Raw genomic sequence first — 19,164 nt, 5'->3', positions numbered from 1 at the left:
ACCTCCACACTTGAAGAAACTTTGGGTTAATGGTCCAAATCAGTTCCCTCACAGAAAAAACAGCTCACCTATCCTTAGTTGGGCAAAGGAATGAAGCACTCAGTTAAGTTTAACACCATGTTCAAGTTTATCACAAAAGCCCACTTGCAAAGGCCTGGCTATGTGTCACTCAGCAACAAGGTCCCAGGGGGCTTCTCACAACCATTATTTTCAGACTCAACTGTGAAGGCTCCTCTCCCACCCAAAGTGAACTAAACAGTCAATCAAAATACAAGGCAACCTTGGGCGTGCTTTGGCCCCCAAATGTTTCAGATATTGCTGATATGCTTGAAGGGGAAAGTGCAGACTAGAACACCTCACACTTCAGTGTTTTAATCCAGGTCATTTTAAAGCAAACAGTGAGTGAGCCTGTGGGACCAGGGTTTGTGGGAGTGGGAATGCTATATCACTCAGTGAGCCCAGAACCTCAGGAAAGGCGTCTGAGCGCTCAACCTATATTGGGAGGCTGAAAAAATGTCCTGTGGAGAGTTTTAGTAATTCCTTGAGACTCACAAAACCACAGCTAGCTGGTATTGCTACCTTTGGAGAAGGTACCCGAGGTCCTGAGGGCAGAGCCAAAGGAATAAACACTCTGTTGGCGGATGCAAGCCACATCCCACCGCCACAACCATCCTACTTTGCCTCGTGTCCTTCTGAGAAGATGTACTATTCTCCTGGATTTTACATCAAACCTTGACGGACTTGGTCCTCAGGGCTTTAGAGAAGGCGGTTTCTGATCCGAATCCAGCCCAATGATCACAGAGCCCATCACTCTGCTTCCTCCACTCCCTCCCCAAGGAAGGGCAATAATCTGAAAATCCAGGAGATTCTCCTTCTCACAGATGAGCTAAACAGTGTCATAAAGATTCCAGTGTCGAAGTCTGTAGGCAGTGTGCTAGAAGCCCCTATTCGTGAATCAAAGGGTCTAGAAAGAAAGGGAAGGGCCTTTCAAGTCAACCAGGTTTCCTCCATTTTAGACAACCAAATTTTGCCACTAAAGATCAGTGATAATCTTTTCTATTACAGAAAACCAGATGAAGGTTTTTGTTTGACCTAGATCAAAAAGTGGAGAGACACAGTCATCATCACAGCCTTGAAATATCTGAGACAGGGAGAAATTTTTGTAAAATTCATGTCAGGAAGTTTTTAACCCAACAAAAAAATGTGCATGTACATTCATCAAAATATGAGAATATGGTCACACCATCCTTATTTCAAATAGTCCAAGATAGAAAATATCCAAGAGGTAGATGAGCAAATAATCATATAATAGTCACATAAAGGAATATAGTGAAGATAATAAATGGACTGTGACTACATACAACAATATAAATGGATCATCAAATATAATCATGAGGGGGAAATCCAGATGTGAAAATAGCACACTACATGATTCCAAAATAGGTCAAAGCAATGATTTCCATTGCAAGTCAGGATAATGGCTACCCACGACTGAAAGGGAAAATTGGCAAGATTTCTAGAGAGCTGCAAATGTGCCCTTTCTTCTTCGAGATGATAGTTTCAGAGGTACAATCAGTTTGCAAAAACTCACTGAACCCTACGCTCATAATTTGTGTACATTTTTGTAGGTATGTTTATTGTTTATATAGGGAGAGTGAGGGAGAGAGGGGGAGGGAAGAAGGAAGAGAAAGAGACAGGGAGCAAAATAGAAGGAGCGTTTCTTGGTTTTGCTTGCAACTGAAAGAATTCTCTAGCAACATTTCTCTAGAAACAGGAACTCTGCATAAAGATTTTTATTTCCATTTGCTTGCTCAGGGAAAGCTGTCACATAGCTTCTTGTCACATGTAAGCTCTCTTTATGTCTGTCAGGAAAAAAAAAATTCCGAACAGTTTAGTGCTTCTTTTATTCAAGGGGGAAAACCACCAAATACATTGCTACAATTTTGTCATCTGTGCCTTTTCAGGGAAACTGATCCACAATATCTTGGTGTCAGTCAGGGTCAGGGAACTATTGTGGCAAATATCTCTTAAATCCTGCAATGAAAGTTTACTTCTCTCTCACCCCAAATCTAATCACTGCAGACAGCTCTTCACTAAGTGGTTCAGAGACCAAGGTTTTTCTAAGTGTTAGACACAGCATATCTTAAGGCCTCAGCATTCTCTGCTGAGTCTCCTGTGAATGGGCAAATAAGTTGGGTAATATTCACATAATGAAATATAGTGAAGATAATAAATGTGCAACAATAGAAATGGATTATCAAATATAATCATGAGGGGGGAAATTCAAATAGAAAAATAGCATACCATATGCTTCTAGAACAGGACAAAGCAATGTTGGAAGTCAAGATATTGCTTATGGGCTTTTATGTGATCCTTCCAGAGGTGAAGCAGTGGGGTTTCTCACATTTTATTGGATCTGTTACATGACCACACCTATTGTGTACCCAAGAAGAAAATAGAAAAAAATGAACATTTAGCCTTTCCCTAACATACCAGATCTATACTCTGCCCTCCCTACAATCTCTTGTGCCTGAAATTGAATTACAAAGAACAAAAGACAGGTCATTGTAAGAGAAGATTCAGACAGAAAGTTTGGATAGCTGCACCCTTTACTGTATCCACGATGCTACACATCCACACCTGACCTCCTTGTGGCCATCAGCAGAAACACACTCTCTGAAAATGAGTGCATCATGGCAGCCAGATGAATTGTTCTTGCAACTGCCACAAGCGAGGCAAGACATGAGTTACACTAGTCAAGCCAGAAAATGGGATAACAGTCTCTGTCCTCATTTTCTCCACATATCCAGATGATCAGAACTGGAATAGGTACACTATCTGAGGAGACACAGGAGCTGGGTTTTATCAATTTTTATGCCTACTTCCTTTTCCCAAGTCCCTGGATAATAATAATAATAATAAAGCCATAATAATCATGCCACCAATAGCATAAACACATTAACCCTTTGTGTGTATAGCATTGTATATCACAACTGCTAGCACTACCATTGGGTCAATTCACTAAATTTTCACAACACTAGGAGATCAATAGTACAACTGTTCCTATTTTACCAATTAGGAGCTTGAAACACACAGACTATGTCCAAGATCATACAGCTGGTAAGTGGTGGTATCACAAGAATCAAAGACAACCCGGGATAGGAAAGCATGCAGTCTTGAGAAAAATCCCAGTCCCTTGGGGAACCTATAGATATGGAATTTTATGTGTATGTGCATGTGTGCACACACTCGCTCCTGGATGTATGCATGAACAACATGTGCATGCAGAGTCCATAGAAGTCAAAAGAAGGTGTTAGATCCTCTGGAGCTATGGGCAATTGTGCTGGGCTTCAAATCTGAATACTTGGCTGGAGCAACAAGCAAACTGCCCAGCTCCTGAGAACCAACCAATCTTGAACCTGCGCTTCACAGGTTGTAATGCTTGATTCACTGAGGCTTATCAGGACGGACGGACGGACGGACGGACACACACACACACACACACACACACACACACACACACACACACACGGGGGGGGGGAGAACTTGAAAAGAAAAAAAGCCCAGGTTGAAAAGGAGATAAAGGTACTTTGTGTAGATTTTTGGTTTGGTTTTCAATTTTCCATTCATCTTAAACATCTATTAAAAGCACTGCCTTACTAGATTAAGAAAACCTACAGGGCTTCAAACTTACATTTACACATCAGTAATCTGAAGAGCCTGCTTCTCTCATCGTTTCTCCCAAAGTATGTCTGTCAGTGAACCCTATTTCTCTTTACCCCCTGCCACACTGAGCAGCTAAAGATCTAGTTGTTACAGGACATAAAACAAAGGCTTAAATCAAAGCCATACAAGAGGCAAACTTATGCAATTTATTTCTTCATTAGTTCTAATTATCAAAAGCTAAAATTTTGCCAGATGAGCACCAGGTGACATCTGAAACCTGATAGAGCTCCAGCATTTCTCTGCTCTCACACCAAAGGTATGTACCTCACATGGTACTCTTTGAAAACACTCCAAGTTCCCTTTTCCCAAATCCCTTCCGAGTTTGCCTGCCACCTTCCTCCCTCAACATACAAACCCACTGTTGCAAACTTCAAGACCTATTTTCTCATGTTGGTAAAACAGAAAGTCCCTTGACTTCTCAGAGGTTTTCTGTACCATTTATTCCCGCTGTACTTCCTCCTCTCAGTTAATCTCCAGACTCAAATGCTCAATAAACACGTGCCATCTTGCAAAGGGGCGGGCTGAAGAGGCAGAATTCTGGTGCCAAATTAAAAGGGGAAATACAGCTTTAGTTGCCTTAGTAAAATATAAATACAGGCTTGAGGAATGGAGTTCACATGCAGGCTGAAGAGAAACGTAAATATTGATACTGTATTCTCGTGAACAGTATGTCTCAGTGGTTGTCATCTGCTCTCATAGTTAGTAGTGCTTCTCTCTTAGATATCTGGTAGGAACAACCACACAAGAGTAGCTGAACTCCAGAATTAGGATTTAGTTTCACAAATCCAAATGTGCTTAGACAGAGTCATCGGAAATCTGATTCTAACACCTTTTCTCGCCCTCCGTAAGAACTTGGAGCACTAGAATAAGTAAGCTTAAAGTGCAATTACAAACCAGTAGTTTTTGCAGCTTAGAAAATTGTGTCAAAGGCAAGATATCTTTTTAATGTCTTCTGAAATGTTTTTAGCTTTATCTTTAAAAAGATCCTGGTTCTAAGTTATTCCTCAGGCCCCTGAAGCCAGATTCTTACCCTTGTCTAAGCAGGCCCCCGCTTCTCCATAAAAGCCAGCAGCAAGCTATCATAAAATAGTCTCCGACCAAAAGGAAGGAAAGGCTCTGCTGCTGTCTATCTCAGAAGTCTGAACCTTCTTGAGCTCGCAGAAGATTCTATGGAGTCATTTTCTTTTGTGGTCATATTCCCACGGCAGCCCCAGTTAGAAGGATGTACTAGGCCACCCAAGTTCAAACTCTGCTTTTCTAGCACAATTTTAATATTTTCAAAGGAATATTAACAATCTAGAGTGAGGAGAATGGTATATGTCTAGTGGTGATGCACATTACACGAGTAGATTTATTAATAGCTGGTAAAAAGGAGCAGGAAAAGGAGAAACAGAACTCTATTGATGTTGAAAACATCATTTAAGGGGACGAGGAGAAGGGGCTCTTCCTTTCCTTGTCTAGGTTTGCCCTTCTGTGTGGGTTGAATTGCCCAGCCCTACTCATGAAGGCGAACTGTCGCCGGCTCGATGGTGCATCCGATCACTTCTCAATGCTTCTACCAAAGCACTCCCGGCTCTTACTTGCTGCATCACTCATCCATTTGTTGTCCCTGCTCCTGGTCCCCCTGTCCCTGACAGGTCTCTCCACACAATAACCCTTCAACAGGATTCCCTTCAACTCTAAGTTAGTCACCTTACTCCTGTCTGGAAATCCTTGAAGGATTGCCACTAGACTCAGAGCAAAACTCTATCTGCCATGGCAATGGCCTGCCAGACTCTCTACTATCTATCTCCATCTTGCCATGCTGGTCTCCTCTCCCCTCACTCCCCTCCTCATCTCTGTGGTGATATTTTATTTGTGCTTTAATAAATAAAGCTTGCCTGGAGATCAGAGGAAAAAGCCAGCCATTATAAGTAAACACAAAAGTCATGCAATGTTAGCACACGCCTTTAATCCTATCACTTGGCAGGCAGGGATCTGTCTGGATCTCTGTGAGTTCAAGGCCACACTGGGAACAGAGCCAGGCATAGTGGCACATGCCTTAAATTCCAACACTAGTTAACTATGGAGGTCTGTACAGACAGACAGGAAGTGACAGAGCTGGGCAGGAAGAGGAAGTGATATAACTGGACAGAGAGAGCAAATCAGATGGCAGAACAGCAAGGCATATTATATAGGCATGGGTAGACAGGAAGTATCTTGTCTTTGGAAGCCGTGGAGTTGGTGAGGTGAAGTTAGTTGTGGCTTTCCCTATTTTTCTGATCTCTCAGGTTTTCACCCCCTATAGCTGGCTCGGTGTTTTCTATTAATAAGACCATTTAGAAATTTGTCTACATATAACTTCTACACCCACCACTGTAGAGGTGGTTGTCTGTGCTTTATTCCTGAAGCACAGCCCCTAGTAGGCAGCAAGTAACTGCTAGGTACCTGCCCCCCCAGGGTGTGGCCAAGGGGGAACCCCTTAAGATCTGAGATGCATACGTGCTCACTCTATTGGCTACCTCATGGTCTTGGATGCTGGATGCTGGTGTTGAGGATTAAGGCAGAGTTCTCCAGAGAACTGCACTGGACCATGCCTCACCCCTCCTGGACCCAGCGACCAACTCCCTTATGCTTGTTGTGAATTAACCCAAAAAAAACCTTTGATTACCAGATAAACTCCGTGGAATTACCTCATTACACCACCATGACCTCTTTGCCTCCTTGTCATCACTGAATTATGCACGACATGTGTTTACCTCAGGGCCTTTGTACAAGCTATGGTTTTTCTCTACCAACAGAATCTTCCTCCACCGATGTGCATAATTAACAACCTTACCTCCTTCCAATATTTGCTCAGATGCAGCTTCTTCAGTGAGGCCCACCAGAATAACCCAACTAAACATAACCATCCTAGCCCCACACAGTTGATTGCCCTCCCTAAAAGGCTTTGGAATCCCTTCTATATGCTGTTTGTTGTTTGGGTTTATCTCTCTCCTTTGGAACACAGGCTTATAGTTGCTTTTTGTTTGCTTATCAAACATAAGTGTCTACAATAATGTCTGATATATAATAAATGAATGAACCTGTATGATAAGATAATCACTCTTTTTTTGTATGCTTTTACAAGTAACAAAAAGTGGCCATTAAGAAAAGCAACCTTAATTGATGTCTGGCCACACTGAGAATCAGAATTGTTTGATCAGCTAGCCACATCCTTCTTCTGACCTTGAATTTCACAGATTCAGGCAGAGGCTTTCACCTACTTGGAAAGAACAATATATACCTTCTATTCTATCTGATACAGTATAGTGTCAATAAAAGAGCTGATGTGCCAGGCACAGTTCTCAATACCCACTTAACTTCTGTCAATAACATGATCAGTCAGTACTGTTATTTCCACTCCATAGCAAATGAAGAAAAGGAAATATGCAACATGCTGCCAAAAGTCCTACAATGTTGAAAGGGTGGAGATGGTAATGGAACCCACACAGTCCAACTTCAGAATCCATACTCCCCACCACAAATGTTTCCACATTCCTGGCAGACAGTCCCCAACCTTCCTCAAAGCAAGATTAAGAAAGCTCCAAAGGTCCTGAATTCTCAATATTTTCTTAGAGAACAAAGAATAGGGACATAAGGTCATCATTGAGTACCCTAAAAGAAAGGAAGAGACAAAAACTTTAATTCCCTGCTTGTCACAAACAAGGCACTCTTGAGTGTGAGAAATGGGCTGTAGGTCCCAAAGAGTCCCTTTGCAATCCTACAATGCTGTCATTCCATAGCCAGAATGACAGAGCTGGTTTGTCAACATAAACTTTCTACCTATTATACACCAAAAAAGAAAAATGGCTCCCATTATCGCTATTAATAGGTCCAGTTTGAGCCATATTAACCTTATGTCCCTTTGGAATAGGACTAGTAGACCAGGAGATCAAAGGAATGCTACAAACATATGGTATCTTGATTTCAGAAAACCATTTGACAGTCGCTCATAATGATAGATCTTGTGGGCAAGGTGGAGAAATGTGGTTAGGATGGAAAGTGGGGGTGGTACATTTGTGGCTTCGGCAACAATGACACCCAAGGAATGTTGATTAATAGATGTCAACTTAGAAGGATGTTGCTAGTATTGTCTGCCAGTGAGCTCTGGTCTTTCTTGAGTCCATCCGAACAATAATTTTATCAGAGATGTGAGTGATGTCATAGTTTATATATCATGTTTATAGTGTCTGCAAAGAACAAAATGCTGGGGGCAGTAGCTGACACATTGGATCAAGATATTAAACCATCACCACTGATTGGAAATGAAAGAGCAAAGCAAGCAAGATTCAATTAACAAAGACAATGGAAGAGTCGCACAAAATTTAAGTTCAAAATATCAACTATACACAGAATCAAGGAAATCTTAAGTTTAAAATCTACCACTTTAAAGAAGGGAATTTACTGGAGCATAATGGCAATAGTTAATCAACAGCATGGTGTGATGGTTAAAACAAAGGCCACCTTAGTCCTAATTACTCATAGTAACAGAAGAGAGAGGTCTCGTCACATTCTATGCCTGTGGCAGATGGCAACCAGGGAAAGGGGAACTAAAAACTTCACTGGGGGAATCTAAGAAACTGAAATTATCTAGCCTGGAATGAAGAAGACAGATTTAGGAGAAACCATAGAAATCAACCCACAACTACTTCAAGAGACTGGAAGAGAGATTCAAAGTAGATGCTACACAGCTTCAGTGCCAGAAGTAGGACAAAAGACTAGGATTACAAAAAGATGTGATGCCAGTCTAGATAAGGACCTTATGAGCATGAGAACCATCCAGCAGTCAAATCAAGATAGGGTTGGCTGCTCTCTAATGCCAGGGGTCTCACAGGGACTACCATTGGGACATCTCTGGATGGGAAGTGGATTTCTATGAGTTACTAAGATTTTTGTCCAAATTTAAGACCCCCAAATTCCATGACTCTTATTAAATTAACATTAACTTTGTATGTGTGTGCATGAGAGGGGGGGGCTTGGTTTCCTGAAGGCTGGGTTACAGGCACGTACCACACCATATCTGGCAAGTTATGTTTATGCTTAGCTTATGTCATTTTGAGGACCTTAAACACTTAAAAATTAAGTTTTCAGAATATGGATGCCTATATCCACAGATAATTTTCTTAGCAAACTTAAATCTTCTCATACCCATTAATGGCTGAGAGGTGGACATTACACAAGAAACAGAAATTGCCCATATCTGTCTTAGTCATTCATAAAGATGAGCTACACAGGGTCTCTGCCCTCTGGGTTTATAGTCCAGTTGGAGTGCTATTTGAAATGTTGTTCCAACAAATTTCAAATCTAGAATGAAGTTCTTACATTCAAAACCCATGTCAACTTCATTAATTTCATTTTGGTTTATTATTAAGATATAAAATCATATTCAAGAAATTTTGTAATTGTTGCTTTGTGCCAGTCACATCCTTGTTATACTGTGCATGTGTGTGTGTTTGTGTGTGTGCACAAGTGTAAGCATGTGTGTGGAGGTCAGAGGTCAAGCTCTGACAGGGTTCCTTAAGAGCCATCCACCTATTGTGTTCCTCTGAGACAATTTTTCTCATAGGACTGAAACTCATGTAGTAAGCTAGGCCGGCTGGCCATAAAGCCTTGGGGTTCTCCTGTCTCTGCTTCCCAACACTAAGCTTATAAGCATGTGCCACCACATCCAGCTTTTTACATGGGTTCTGGAGATTGACTTCAAATACTCAGGCTTGCATAATAAACACTCTACCCACTGAGCTCTCTTTCCATCCTTGTCCCATGATTTTTTAATGGAATGTGCTGGCTGGTCTTATCTCAACTTGACACACAAACTAGAGTTCTCTGAAAGGAGCAAACCTCAATTGAGAAAATGCCTCCATAAGATCTGGCTGTAAGACATTTTCCTAATTAGTTATTTTGGGGAGAGGGCCCAGTCCATGGTTTGTGGTGGCATCCTTGGGCTGGTGGTCCTGGGTTCTGTAAGAAAGCAGGGTGAGCAAGACATGCGAAGCAAGCCAGTAAGTAGTTCCCCTCCATGGCCTCTGCATCAGCTCCTGCCTCCAGGTTCCTGCCCTGTTTGAGTTCCTGTCCTGTCTTCCTTCAGTGATGAACAGCAATGCTGAAGTGTAAGCCTAATAAACTCTTTTCTCCCCAACTTGCTTTTTGGTCATTTCTATTTCAACTCAGCAATAGAAAGCCTAATGAAAACATAGAGTAAAAGGAAATTAGGGAGAAGTATCAAGAGAAAATTTTAACTCTGTTGAAAATTCTCACTAACTCTAAGGGTCAGTCCTCAAGGCTCATGGAATAATGTGAGACAATAGGAGACACTTCATATGTCACCAGTGGTTAAAGGTAAATTAAAAGCTCTAAGGTTGAAGACATTTTAGAGAGCCTGTGTGAATGTATCGCTTTTGTAATGGCACATGCAGAAAAGGCCTGCACACACACTGGGACAAAAACATTGTCATTTTCTCCACCTGAGTATCAGCCCAGTAGAATCCCAAATGTTTCCTAAACAAAGGAGTTCAGTAACTTTGATTTAAAAGCTGAGCCCAGGGTCCAGATTGATGGTCACACATACTTGTCACATTGGCACTGCAGAGGCATAGTTGAGAGGATTCAGAGTTCAAGATTATTCTCCTCTGATTCATAGGGAGTTTGAAACCAGCCTAAGCTACATAAAACCCTATCTCAAAAAAAAAAAATGTCAGCCAGACACGGTGATGTACACCTTTAATCCAAGCACTTGGGAGGCAGAGGCAGGCAAATCTCTGTGAATTCAAGCCCAGCCTGGTCTACAAACTGAGTTCCAGGACAGCCAGAGCTACATAGTGAGACCTTATCTCAAAAACAAACATAGGAATGTCAAACCCAGTACAACTGGAAAAAATCTGGGAAAAAGTGTGCTGTTGTATTGTTATTGGTTGGTTATTAGGAAATTATAGCCATGAATTATTAACCTTTGAGAAACTGCTTTCTTCTCGATCATTCTGTGACAGGTTTAAAGGCAACTTTGAATGGAGCAGTTCATATTGCCTCAGAGAAACTCACTTGGCAAAGCCAGAAGAAAAGAAACTTAACCACAGCAATGAAAACATCCAAGAAGACACATTAGGCAGGCTAAAGAGAATTGTTATGAGCAGTAGGTAGGACAGACAGAATGAGGAGAAAAACATTATCTTCCAAAAGCATAATTAGTGCTACCATACCAACCCAAATGATTCATCCCCCAAATATATTAACTTCCCCAGCTCTTTCATAATTTAGCAGTTTCCATATCTACTCTATAGCTGAAACCATACTTCTTAAGTAGGGGGCCTAGATCTCCTAGAACTGTCAGAGGCCCCTCCCACAGGGCAATAACCAGCACATTCAGAGGCTGACTGACTGAGGAACCTTTGGGATGTGCTTTGTCAACATAAACTTGAGTTTCTTCCCTGTGCCTTTTCACTGCCACACTACTGCAGGACTCCCATCCCAATAGCTTCCAACTGTGGCTACAGTCGCTGGTAATAGAAGCTCCTTCCAGACCCATTGCAGAACATTCTGGCAGTTGTATCTAATCTATAATCCAGTATAAAATCCTTCAAGAAAAAGGCCAAAAGGCATCACTTGTCCCAGAGTTTGTCCTCATCATTTAAAGATCCAACATATTGGGCATGGGTGAGGCCACGAGTTCAACCTCTAGCATTACAAAGGAAAAAAAGATCCAGCAGATCATCCTGGTTCGGGCTTCCTGAGAGGCAGACGAAGTCCAAATAGTTTCAATTGAAGGTAAAGTGAGAGTGGGAAAAAGAACAACAAATACAGGCTATGTCACCAGATGCATCATAACCACAGGCAACTATTGCTCAGTTCTACTGGTGAGTAGTATGGAACCTGCTGGAGCCGTCTCCCTTTCAAAGAGCAAGGGAGCTACACTTCTTAGTGCTGCCTCAGGGCCATTAACTCGGTGGCACCTCTGGCTTTCCCTATATGCAAGGAAGAACCTGTTCCACTTGCCAAACCAAACCAAAAGTCTCCGGCAGACCGTGCAGTAAGACATATTCAGCAGGAGAGGTGTGAAGGTTACATAAGACAATGCATACAGTGTACTTAGTGCAGAGTAGTGCAGAGGCTGACCAGTAACGAAAGTCAGAAGTGTCAGCTAAAAAACGACATGAGAGCTAGAGATGGCTAGAAGGGGAAGGTGCTTGCTGCCATGCCTGATGATGGCCTGAGCTTCACCCCAGGGTCTCCCATGGGGAAAGAAGGTGACTGCAAGCTGTCCTCTGAGCTCCACAGGTACTCTAAGGCACGCATGCACACATGCAAAGAAATGTTACCTTTAAAATAATACCAGTGACAATAAAACCCATCCACTTGAGGAGTGACAGAGGTATCACTGCAGGAAAACGGGGAGACGACACCTTTGCAATACCTGGCAGTGGGACAACTGTGCACCCGTGTGGAGAAAATAATCTTCTACCTCACACCATTTATAAAAATCCATGCCAAGTCAGATGTGGTAGCCCATAACTTCAATCCCAGCACCCAGGAGGTAGAAGCAGGCTGATCTCTGTGAGTTCAAAGCCAGCATAGTCTACATAGTAAGTTCCAGGACAGCAAGGATTACCTACAAAGAAAGACTCTATCTCAAAAAAAAAAAGAAAACAAACAAACAAACAAAAAATCCATAGCATATAAATAACAGATCTAAACGGCAAAGGCAAAATATACTGTAAAACTAATGAGATCTCTTCATGGTCCAAGGACTGATGAAGAATTGTTTAAAAACAAACAGAAGAGAAACAAAAAGCTTATTACAAAGGAAAAAACTGATAAACTGGACAACATAAAAACATAAATGTCTGTTCACCAAATTATAATACTAAAGACGTCAAAATGCAAACCACTGGAAGATAATGTTTTGCAGTATCTAGAGATGGCAACTGACTCACAGTCTCAAAATAAAAAAAAATACTCAGAAAAGACAATAAAAATGGACCAAAAACTTTATTTAAAGGGTAGTAAAGGGGGGAAAAGGGTGGGGGGAGTAAAAGCCTTGAACTGGTCATTCAGGAAAAAAAAAAAAAGGATATCCAAATTGGATTTGCAAACACAAAATGAAGGTTAACTTCAAACGCTATCCAAAATGCAGCTTAGAACTACTATGAGGTTTTATTACATTTATTGCCAGAGTAGCTGTTACTTAACAGATACCAGTCCTGGTGAAGATGCAGAGCAACTGGAACTCCTGGGAGCATAAAACAATACAACCAGCCAGAAAACTGTCAGGTGTCTTATATTTATGCCAAACGTACCTATTCCCTTTGAACCAGTAATTCCTCTTTTAGATGCATACAGGCTAGTGTGATACAAATATGCTCACCAAAAGACCTAGAGGGGAGTTGGAGATAGCTCAGTTGGTAGAGTGCTTGCCTAGCATGAACTAAAGCCCTGGGGTAGGTTATCAGCACTGCATGAAGCCAGGTATGGTAGCTTTAATCCCAGCACTCCAGAGGTAGGGCAGGAGAAGGTTCAGAAGTTCCAGGTCCTTAGCTACATACAGAGTTCCAGGCCAGCCTAGGATATATGGTCCCTTGTTTCAAGAACTAAAAATGCAAAAAGCATATAGCAAAAAAATATTCATGACTGTAATGTTAAAATAGAAACAAATGTCTCTCATCAGGAGAATGGATCAGCAAATTATGGCCGATAACCACAATTTCACCCAGCACTGACAATGAGCAATCTATTATGCATGCACAACTTGGAAGGCCCTTGCCAGTGTACTGCTGAATGAATGGCACTAAGAAGGAGCAGGCGCTTACATAAAGTCCAAGAGCTTCATATAAATCTAGTTGCTGGAAGAGGAAGTCAGGGGAGTGCCTCCCCCTAGGGAGATGGATAGCAACTGGCAGAGGGCACAACAGTGTTTGGTCTCTTGGTCTGAGTAGCTTTTCCTTGAGTTATCTGTTTTTGTGAAAATGCACAAAAAGAACACATAGCATCTGCATGCTTAAAAAAAAAGGAATGTTGGGCTTAATGCAAATTTTACTTAAAAATTCAGTAACTAAATGTAATTAGCGGTATCCAAAAGGCCAACAACATGAACCGTCTAAGGCTGCACAGTTTGGCATTGAGTCCCATGAAGTAATTCCAAAGCCTCAGGTGTTAGTGACTGAAAAGCTGGCCTTGCTTCAAGTTTATGACCATAAATCTCAGAAGGCTCTCCATGCAGCCAGATAATCCCACTACACTTCCTTACTGCATCCATGCTCCCCCTGAGACAGCTTATTCACACCTTGCCTTCTCTCCCCATGTTGCCAACACCCTCTCAGTTGATGATCTCACCACTTACTTCATGGAGAAAATAGATGTCATTTTTTTTTCATGGCAAGGGGAAACACCCGGCTCCACCTCCACCTCTACCTCTGTCAGTCCCCCAGCTCACCTGCCTTTCTGCCTAGATTTGTCACGTTCCCTCCAAATGTATTTTCATCTTCCCACATCTTGTTTCTCAAGGACTCCGTAATTGTCCAGATCTTTTTCCCAGTGCCAATTTCCTCCTCTTTTTAGAAGCCAAGCATGCGCAACATGCTGATACCTTTGAAGAAGTTTTCCTTCCATACTGTATGTTCATGCAACCTCTGATCCAGTTCTCTACTTCCCTTCCAAGAAAACTCTTCACAAGAGACATCCATTTCCTCTTCCACCCATCCTGTTCTTTCTCTACCCCACTCTCTTATACACATGCTAAGCACATAATCTGTGCCTCCACCCCCTCCCTCCCTCCTGCTTCCACTGTATTACACTGTCCCGATTTTCATTCTAGATTTTTACCCCTTAGTACTGTCGTCACACCCAGGGCTTTGTACATGCTAAATATGTGCTCTACCACTGACTTACACGTAGCATTTAGTGATGTTTTGTTTGTTTTATGGAGCAGGATCTCTCTGTGTGTAGTCCAAAATAGCCTTAAACCCAAGATGCCCTGCCTTTGATTCCCAAGAGCTACAATTCACTGGTGTGAACCACTGCGTCCAACTCTCCTAGACTTCTGAATGTTCTTTTTCATTCTTTCTCTTCTCCTGTGAAACTCAAAGTTGGGCTTCTCCGGGCTCCAGCAGCAGCTTCCTACTTTCTATGAAGTTCAAGCATGCCTAACAATCGTACCCTTCTGCAAGTACCACTCTCCTTTATTGTCTCTGTTGTCCCTAGCTCCAGGGCTTCACATGCCTTCTTCGTCTTTCTGTGTCACATCTTCATCTCCAGCTTGGGCTTTCTCTTATGCTTTCAACTCCCACATCTAACTCATCACTCTCAACACTCATCAGACACCTCAAACTTAACAGGGCTCAAATAGAAAACTACAGACTGCATTTCCTTCAGAATAAAATGTCCATGCTCCCAGTCGCCTTCTGCATTTCTGTAAATGTCATCACCTTCTATGAATTATTTAAGCAAAGGAAACTATGAGTCTGACATCTCAATTACTTTCCTCATAACCTGTTCCTAATCTACTCTGTAAATCCTATCAACTGTATTTCCAAAATGAGTTAGTTCAGAATCTGACCACTTCCCCCTTAATTCTAGTCCCCCATACTAGTTGACTAGATAATAACTGCCTTACCAGCCCAAACTTGCCTCAAAAGTGACTCCACGGAAGTGTATATCAGATCAGGCCATTCACCAAAAAGTTCCCTACCATGAGTCAGGGCAACAGGAAGCAGCCCTGAGGACAGAGCAGCAAGAAGAGTGTGTGAGGCATAGCGATCTGGGGAGGAAAATGAAATGGGGGTATAGAGGCACAGACAGCCAAGGGGAGGAAGTCTTCTTTTCTCTTTGAAATACCCCCAGGCTGGAGCAACCTTAAAGGGGGATGCAAATGTAGTTGATATCACTGGTGTTCTGATCAGCCCTTCTGCCCTCCCAAGAGAATCCCTGCAGACAAGCATGTGTCCACCACAGGCTTTTCATAGCTCTCTCCCCCCAGGCACATGCTGGAATCGGACATGGGGCTGGCCCTAGAAGCCAGGTAATTCTTGCTCAGGTGCTACTTTCCACCTACCCAGGGAGACTCGGTACTGAAACATTTGAGCCTCTTCAGCCTCCCCTCCCCCAAGTGAAGCACTATGGCAGCCTAGGGTCCCCAGCCAGGTTGAATCCAAAGCCTCTGCAGTAACAACCTCCTCATGACATGTTTCAGCTTCTACCGGCCCTGTTTCACTTCTCCACTCCCTCCACATGCTTCCTGGGACTCCCTCTCAAACTTCCTGAATGGAAATCCTCGTCTCCGGCTCTGATGTCTGGAAAAGTCAAGTTAAGATGCAAAATACTGTGCCTTTACTCTGAGAGGTTATGAATAGAACAGTGCCATCCTCCATTTAAATGGATGAGAGGAGAGAGAAATCAGGATACCAAGTGTTGAGATACCATTTTAGAAAAAAAAAAAATTGAAGAGGCAGGCCAGTGAGACGCTCAGCGGGTAAAAGCATCACCAAGCCAGCCTGGGTGACAAGCGTTCTGTCCCTGGAATGTGCATAGTGGAAGGAAAGAACTAAGTCCACAAAGGAGCCCTCTGACCTCCGTATGTCCCGCTCCACCCCCCCACATCATGTACACACACGCAATAACAATCAATAAAATATTTTAGAAGAAAGGATTTGACTTGATCGATTTTAAGACTTTCCCTGGGCCCCATCTTTATTCATATATAAATATACATGAATCGACTCTATATTCCTCAACTGCATCAATACACGAATGATCCCCCTAACTCCATTTTCCATTCGTTTACACTCTGATAGTGAAAATGACTTGAAGGGGCTATGAGATTCTAGACCCATAACTGCCTACCTGGTGCCCCTAATAGAAAGGATAGTGAGGATAATATATTCTACTTTGGCAGTGTGGATTTTGTTTAAGAAGAGGTATGTTGGTGTCGCACGTGCACATGAAAAACGTATGCACCATTCAACTGTCTGCAGAACTTCCCTCCAGTTCTTTTGAAGTGAAGTCACCGCTCCCCCCACCCCAACCGCACTACCCAAATATCAGTGCTGTTGAAAGTGAAGGGCCTGTCCCTGCTGGGTGGTTTGGGGTAAAAAAGGAGGCAGGATTAAAGCGCTCATTTCCAGTCCCAAAAGTAAAATACGACTTGGCCTAAGGCAATCCTAATTCTTTCCAGAACTCATCCCCGGAATTGCCCTTTTAAACAACTAGTCATTAACCCAACTCCAGGTCTTTTATAGCTGCGAAAACTGATCAGGCACATCATTTATTCATTACGCTTATTATTATTGTTATTGCAGAAAAGCAGTGAATTCCTGGGGCGGGGTTCAAAGGGTTCTTCCAGGGAGGAAGGGGTGAGGAAAAGGAATGCCTAGGCCAGCAGACCCAGCCAAGAGGCTGGGCTGGGCTGCCCAACAGAGGTGCAGCGAAGTCCTCCTGGGAAGCATGTTGTTGAAGCTCCTCTGCCTGGTGCACTCAGTGACCACCTCACACCGGAGCAGCCACTGCAGCAACAGAAAAGGCTTCTTACGTAAGTCAGAACCGCTGACATCACCTTCCCCTGGAGCATCTCAGCTGAACTAGGAAGTAAAGGACCCGCTTGCCAGTCCAGCACTCTGGTCCACAGCCTGGTTCGTTTTCTAAATGATTCTGTTGCTGCCAGATTTGGGAGACCATGCACCAGTGGGGGAGGCCTGAATGCCCCTTAAAAGAATAGTTAACAGAGACTACGGTGTTTCAAGAGTGAAGTCAATGTGCAGTCAAGATGCCCAGGGCATCTTCTAGATCTCCTTCCTCACCCTCATTGTAGCCTGCCTGGCTGGACCGGTTCATACCTTTGTGTGACAAGGAACTAAGGCAGAGGAAGAAGAGCCTGAGGGATGCTCAGAGGACAGATAATCCAAAGAGGCATTCATTAAGGGCCCTAGGTTACCCAGGGCAGAAAAGACGCTCGGAGATCCCTTTATCACTCTCAGGCATTCTTCCCTTCCAGTCCCTCACTAAGGCCTTTGCTGATCCCAGGGTTCTCAGTAGAGCACCTTGGAGTTCATTCTAGGCAGGCAGCCAGTGATGCTGGATTAGGTCACACACCTTCCAAAGGCACGAGTCCCGGGCACTGAGGTCACAGCCAAGTGTGACAAATCACCTTGTCTCCCATAGACATTTAAAAGGACACCCAGTACTCTGAAGCCCCCAATGGTGTAACCCGGTGGCTGGCTCCTGGAAGCTAAGAGAGTTGCACCCCTCCCTCTTCCCAAGGACATGAAAGGCATATGTCCCAATGGTAAATGACAGACCCTCTCTACCTCTTGTCTGCCCCCTAAACGCTCCCTTCCTGCCGGTTCTCAACGCCAGGGATGTCTATGAGTTGAGAGGCCGTCCATTTAACTTTCTGCTCTCCATGCCTGCATCCCTGCATTGGTCAAGGGCCACCCTAGCTACTCAACCCGGGAGGACTTGGGTGGATCTCAGAGGGGAGGAAAAGCAAGAGTGAGGTGCAAGTTGCAGCAGGCGCGGTGCCTCGGGGCTGGGATTGCGGCGAGTGGGGACCGCAAGAGGGTGCGGCGTTGGAGCCTAGTACCCTGGAGGATAGATGGTGCTGGTACTCACGCACTGCCTCCTGCTTGGGGTCCAACGTGCTGAGGACGCGCTGCACGCTGCCGAGCTTGCCCTGAAGTGCCCAGACGCGGCGGTGAGTAAGCTGGATGTCGCTCTCGAGCTCCTGGAAGAGGCTGCACGCGTGCCGGGCCAGGTCTGAGAGCTGCCGGAGGACTCTGGCCAGCGCAGCGTTGCTGACCGCGCACAGATCTAACATGAGCAGCACAGCCTCGGCCGCAGCCGAGGACGCCTCGCCGGTGGCCGATTCCGCCTCCGGGACCCCCGCCACGCTCTCCTCCCCGGCCTCGTGCGCCTCGCCCGGTGGCTGCTGAACCTGCTCGGCCGGCGCCGGCAAAGACGGCAGAGGTGGTGGTAGTGGGAGAGGCGCAGGGGGCACACGGGGAGGCTCCTCTGGCCCCGGTGCTTCGGCCTCTTCCCGCCGGCCAGGCGGCTGCAGGGGCGGCGGCTCCACGCTGCCTCCACTCGTGTCCTCATCTGGGCCAGGAGCCGGGCGCCGCTGCCGGCAAAGCCACTGCGGTTCCACGATCCGCTTGGCGAAAGGCATCCCGCACAGCCAAGCCGCGACTTTCCGTTCTCCTCCGAGCGTCCCTTGTGAGCTAGGGACCTGACGCGCCCACCTGAGCAAGGAGAGGGCAGGAGTCCGGCAAGGAGCGATCCGGGCCGTCCAGATACGCTGAGGGCTCCTCTGCTCACCTGGCCTCCTCCTCTTCCCCACCCTCTCCTTCACAGCTTAGTCCGACCTGTCCTGGTCCCGGTGCACGGCTGTCTAGGAAAGATGACAAGCGCTGAGCAGAGAAATCTCGGGGTGTGCTTGGA

At 44.3% G+C, this 19,164-nt stretch overlaps 1 protein-coding gene across 2 annotated transcripts in view; it reads right to left on the bottom strand.

Moving 5' to 3' along the window:
• Nhs (NHS actin remodeling regulator) overlaps nt 1–18,939 on the bottom strand; it is a 333,978-nt gene extending 315,039 nt beyond the window's left edge. For both annotated transcript variants that reach the window (XM_028887744.2, XM_028887745.1), the window contains exon 1: nt 18,340–18,939. In XM_028887744.2, the coding sequence (XP_028743577.1) occupies nt 18,340–18,892 (553 nt within the window). In that variant the 5' untranslated portion in view covers nt 18,893–18,939. The remainder of the gene's footprint in view (nt 1–18,339) is intronic.
• Between the last annotated feature and the right edge of the window lie 225 nt (nt 18,940–19,164).

Source organism: Peromyscus leucopus, chromosome X, assembly GCF_004664715.2.
Source record: "Peromyscus leucopus breed LL Stock chromosome X, UCI_PerLeu_2.1, whole genome shotgun sequence".
NCBI classification, from domain to species: Eukaryota; Metazoa; Chordata; class Mammalia; order Rodentia; family Cricetidae; genus Peromyscus; species Peromyscus leucopus.
This window is presented reverse-complemented; position numbering and strand designations above follow the sequence as displayed.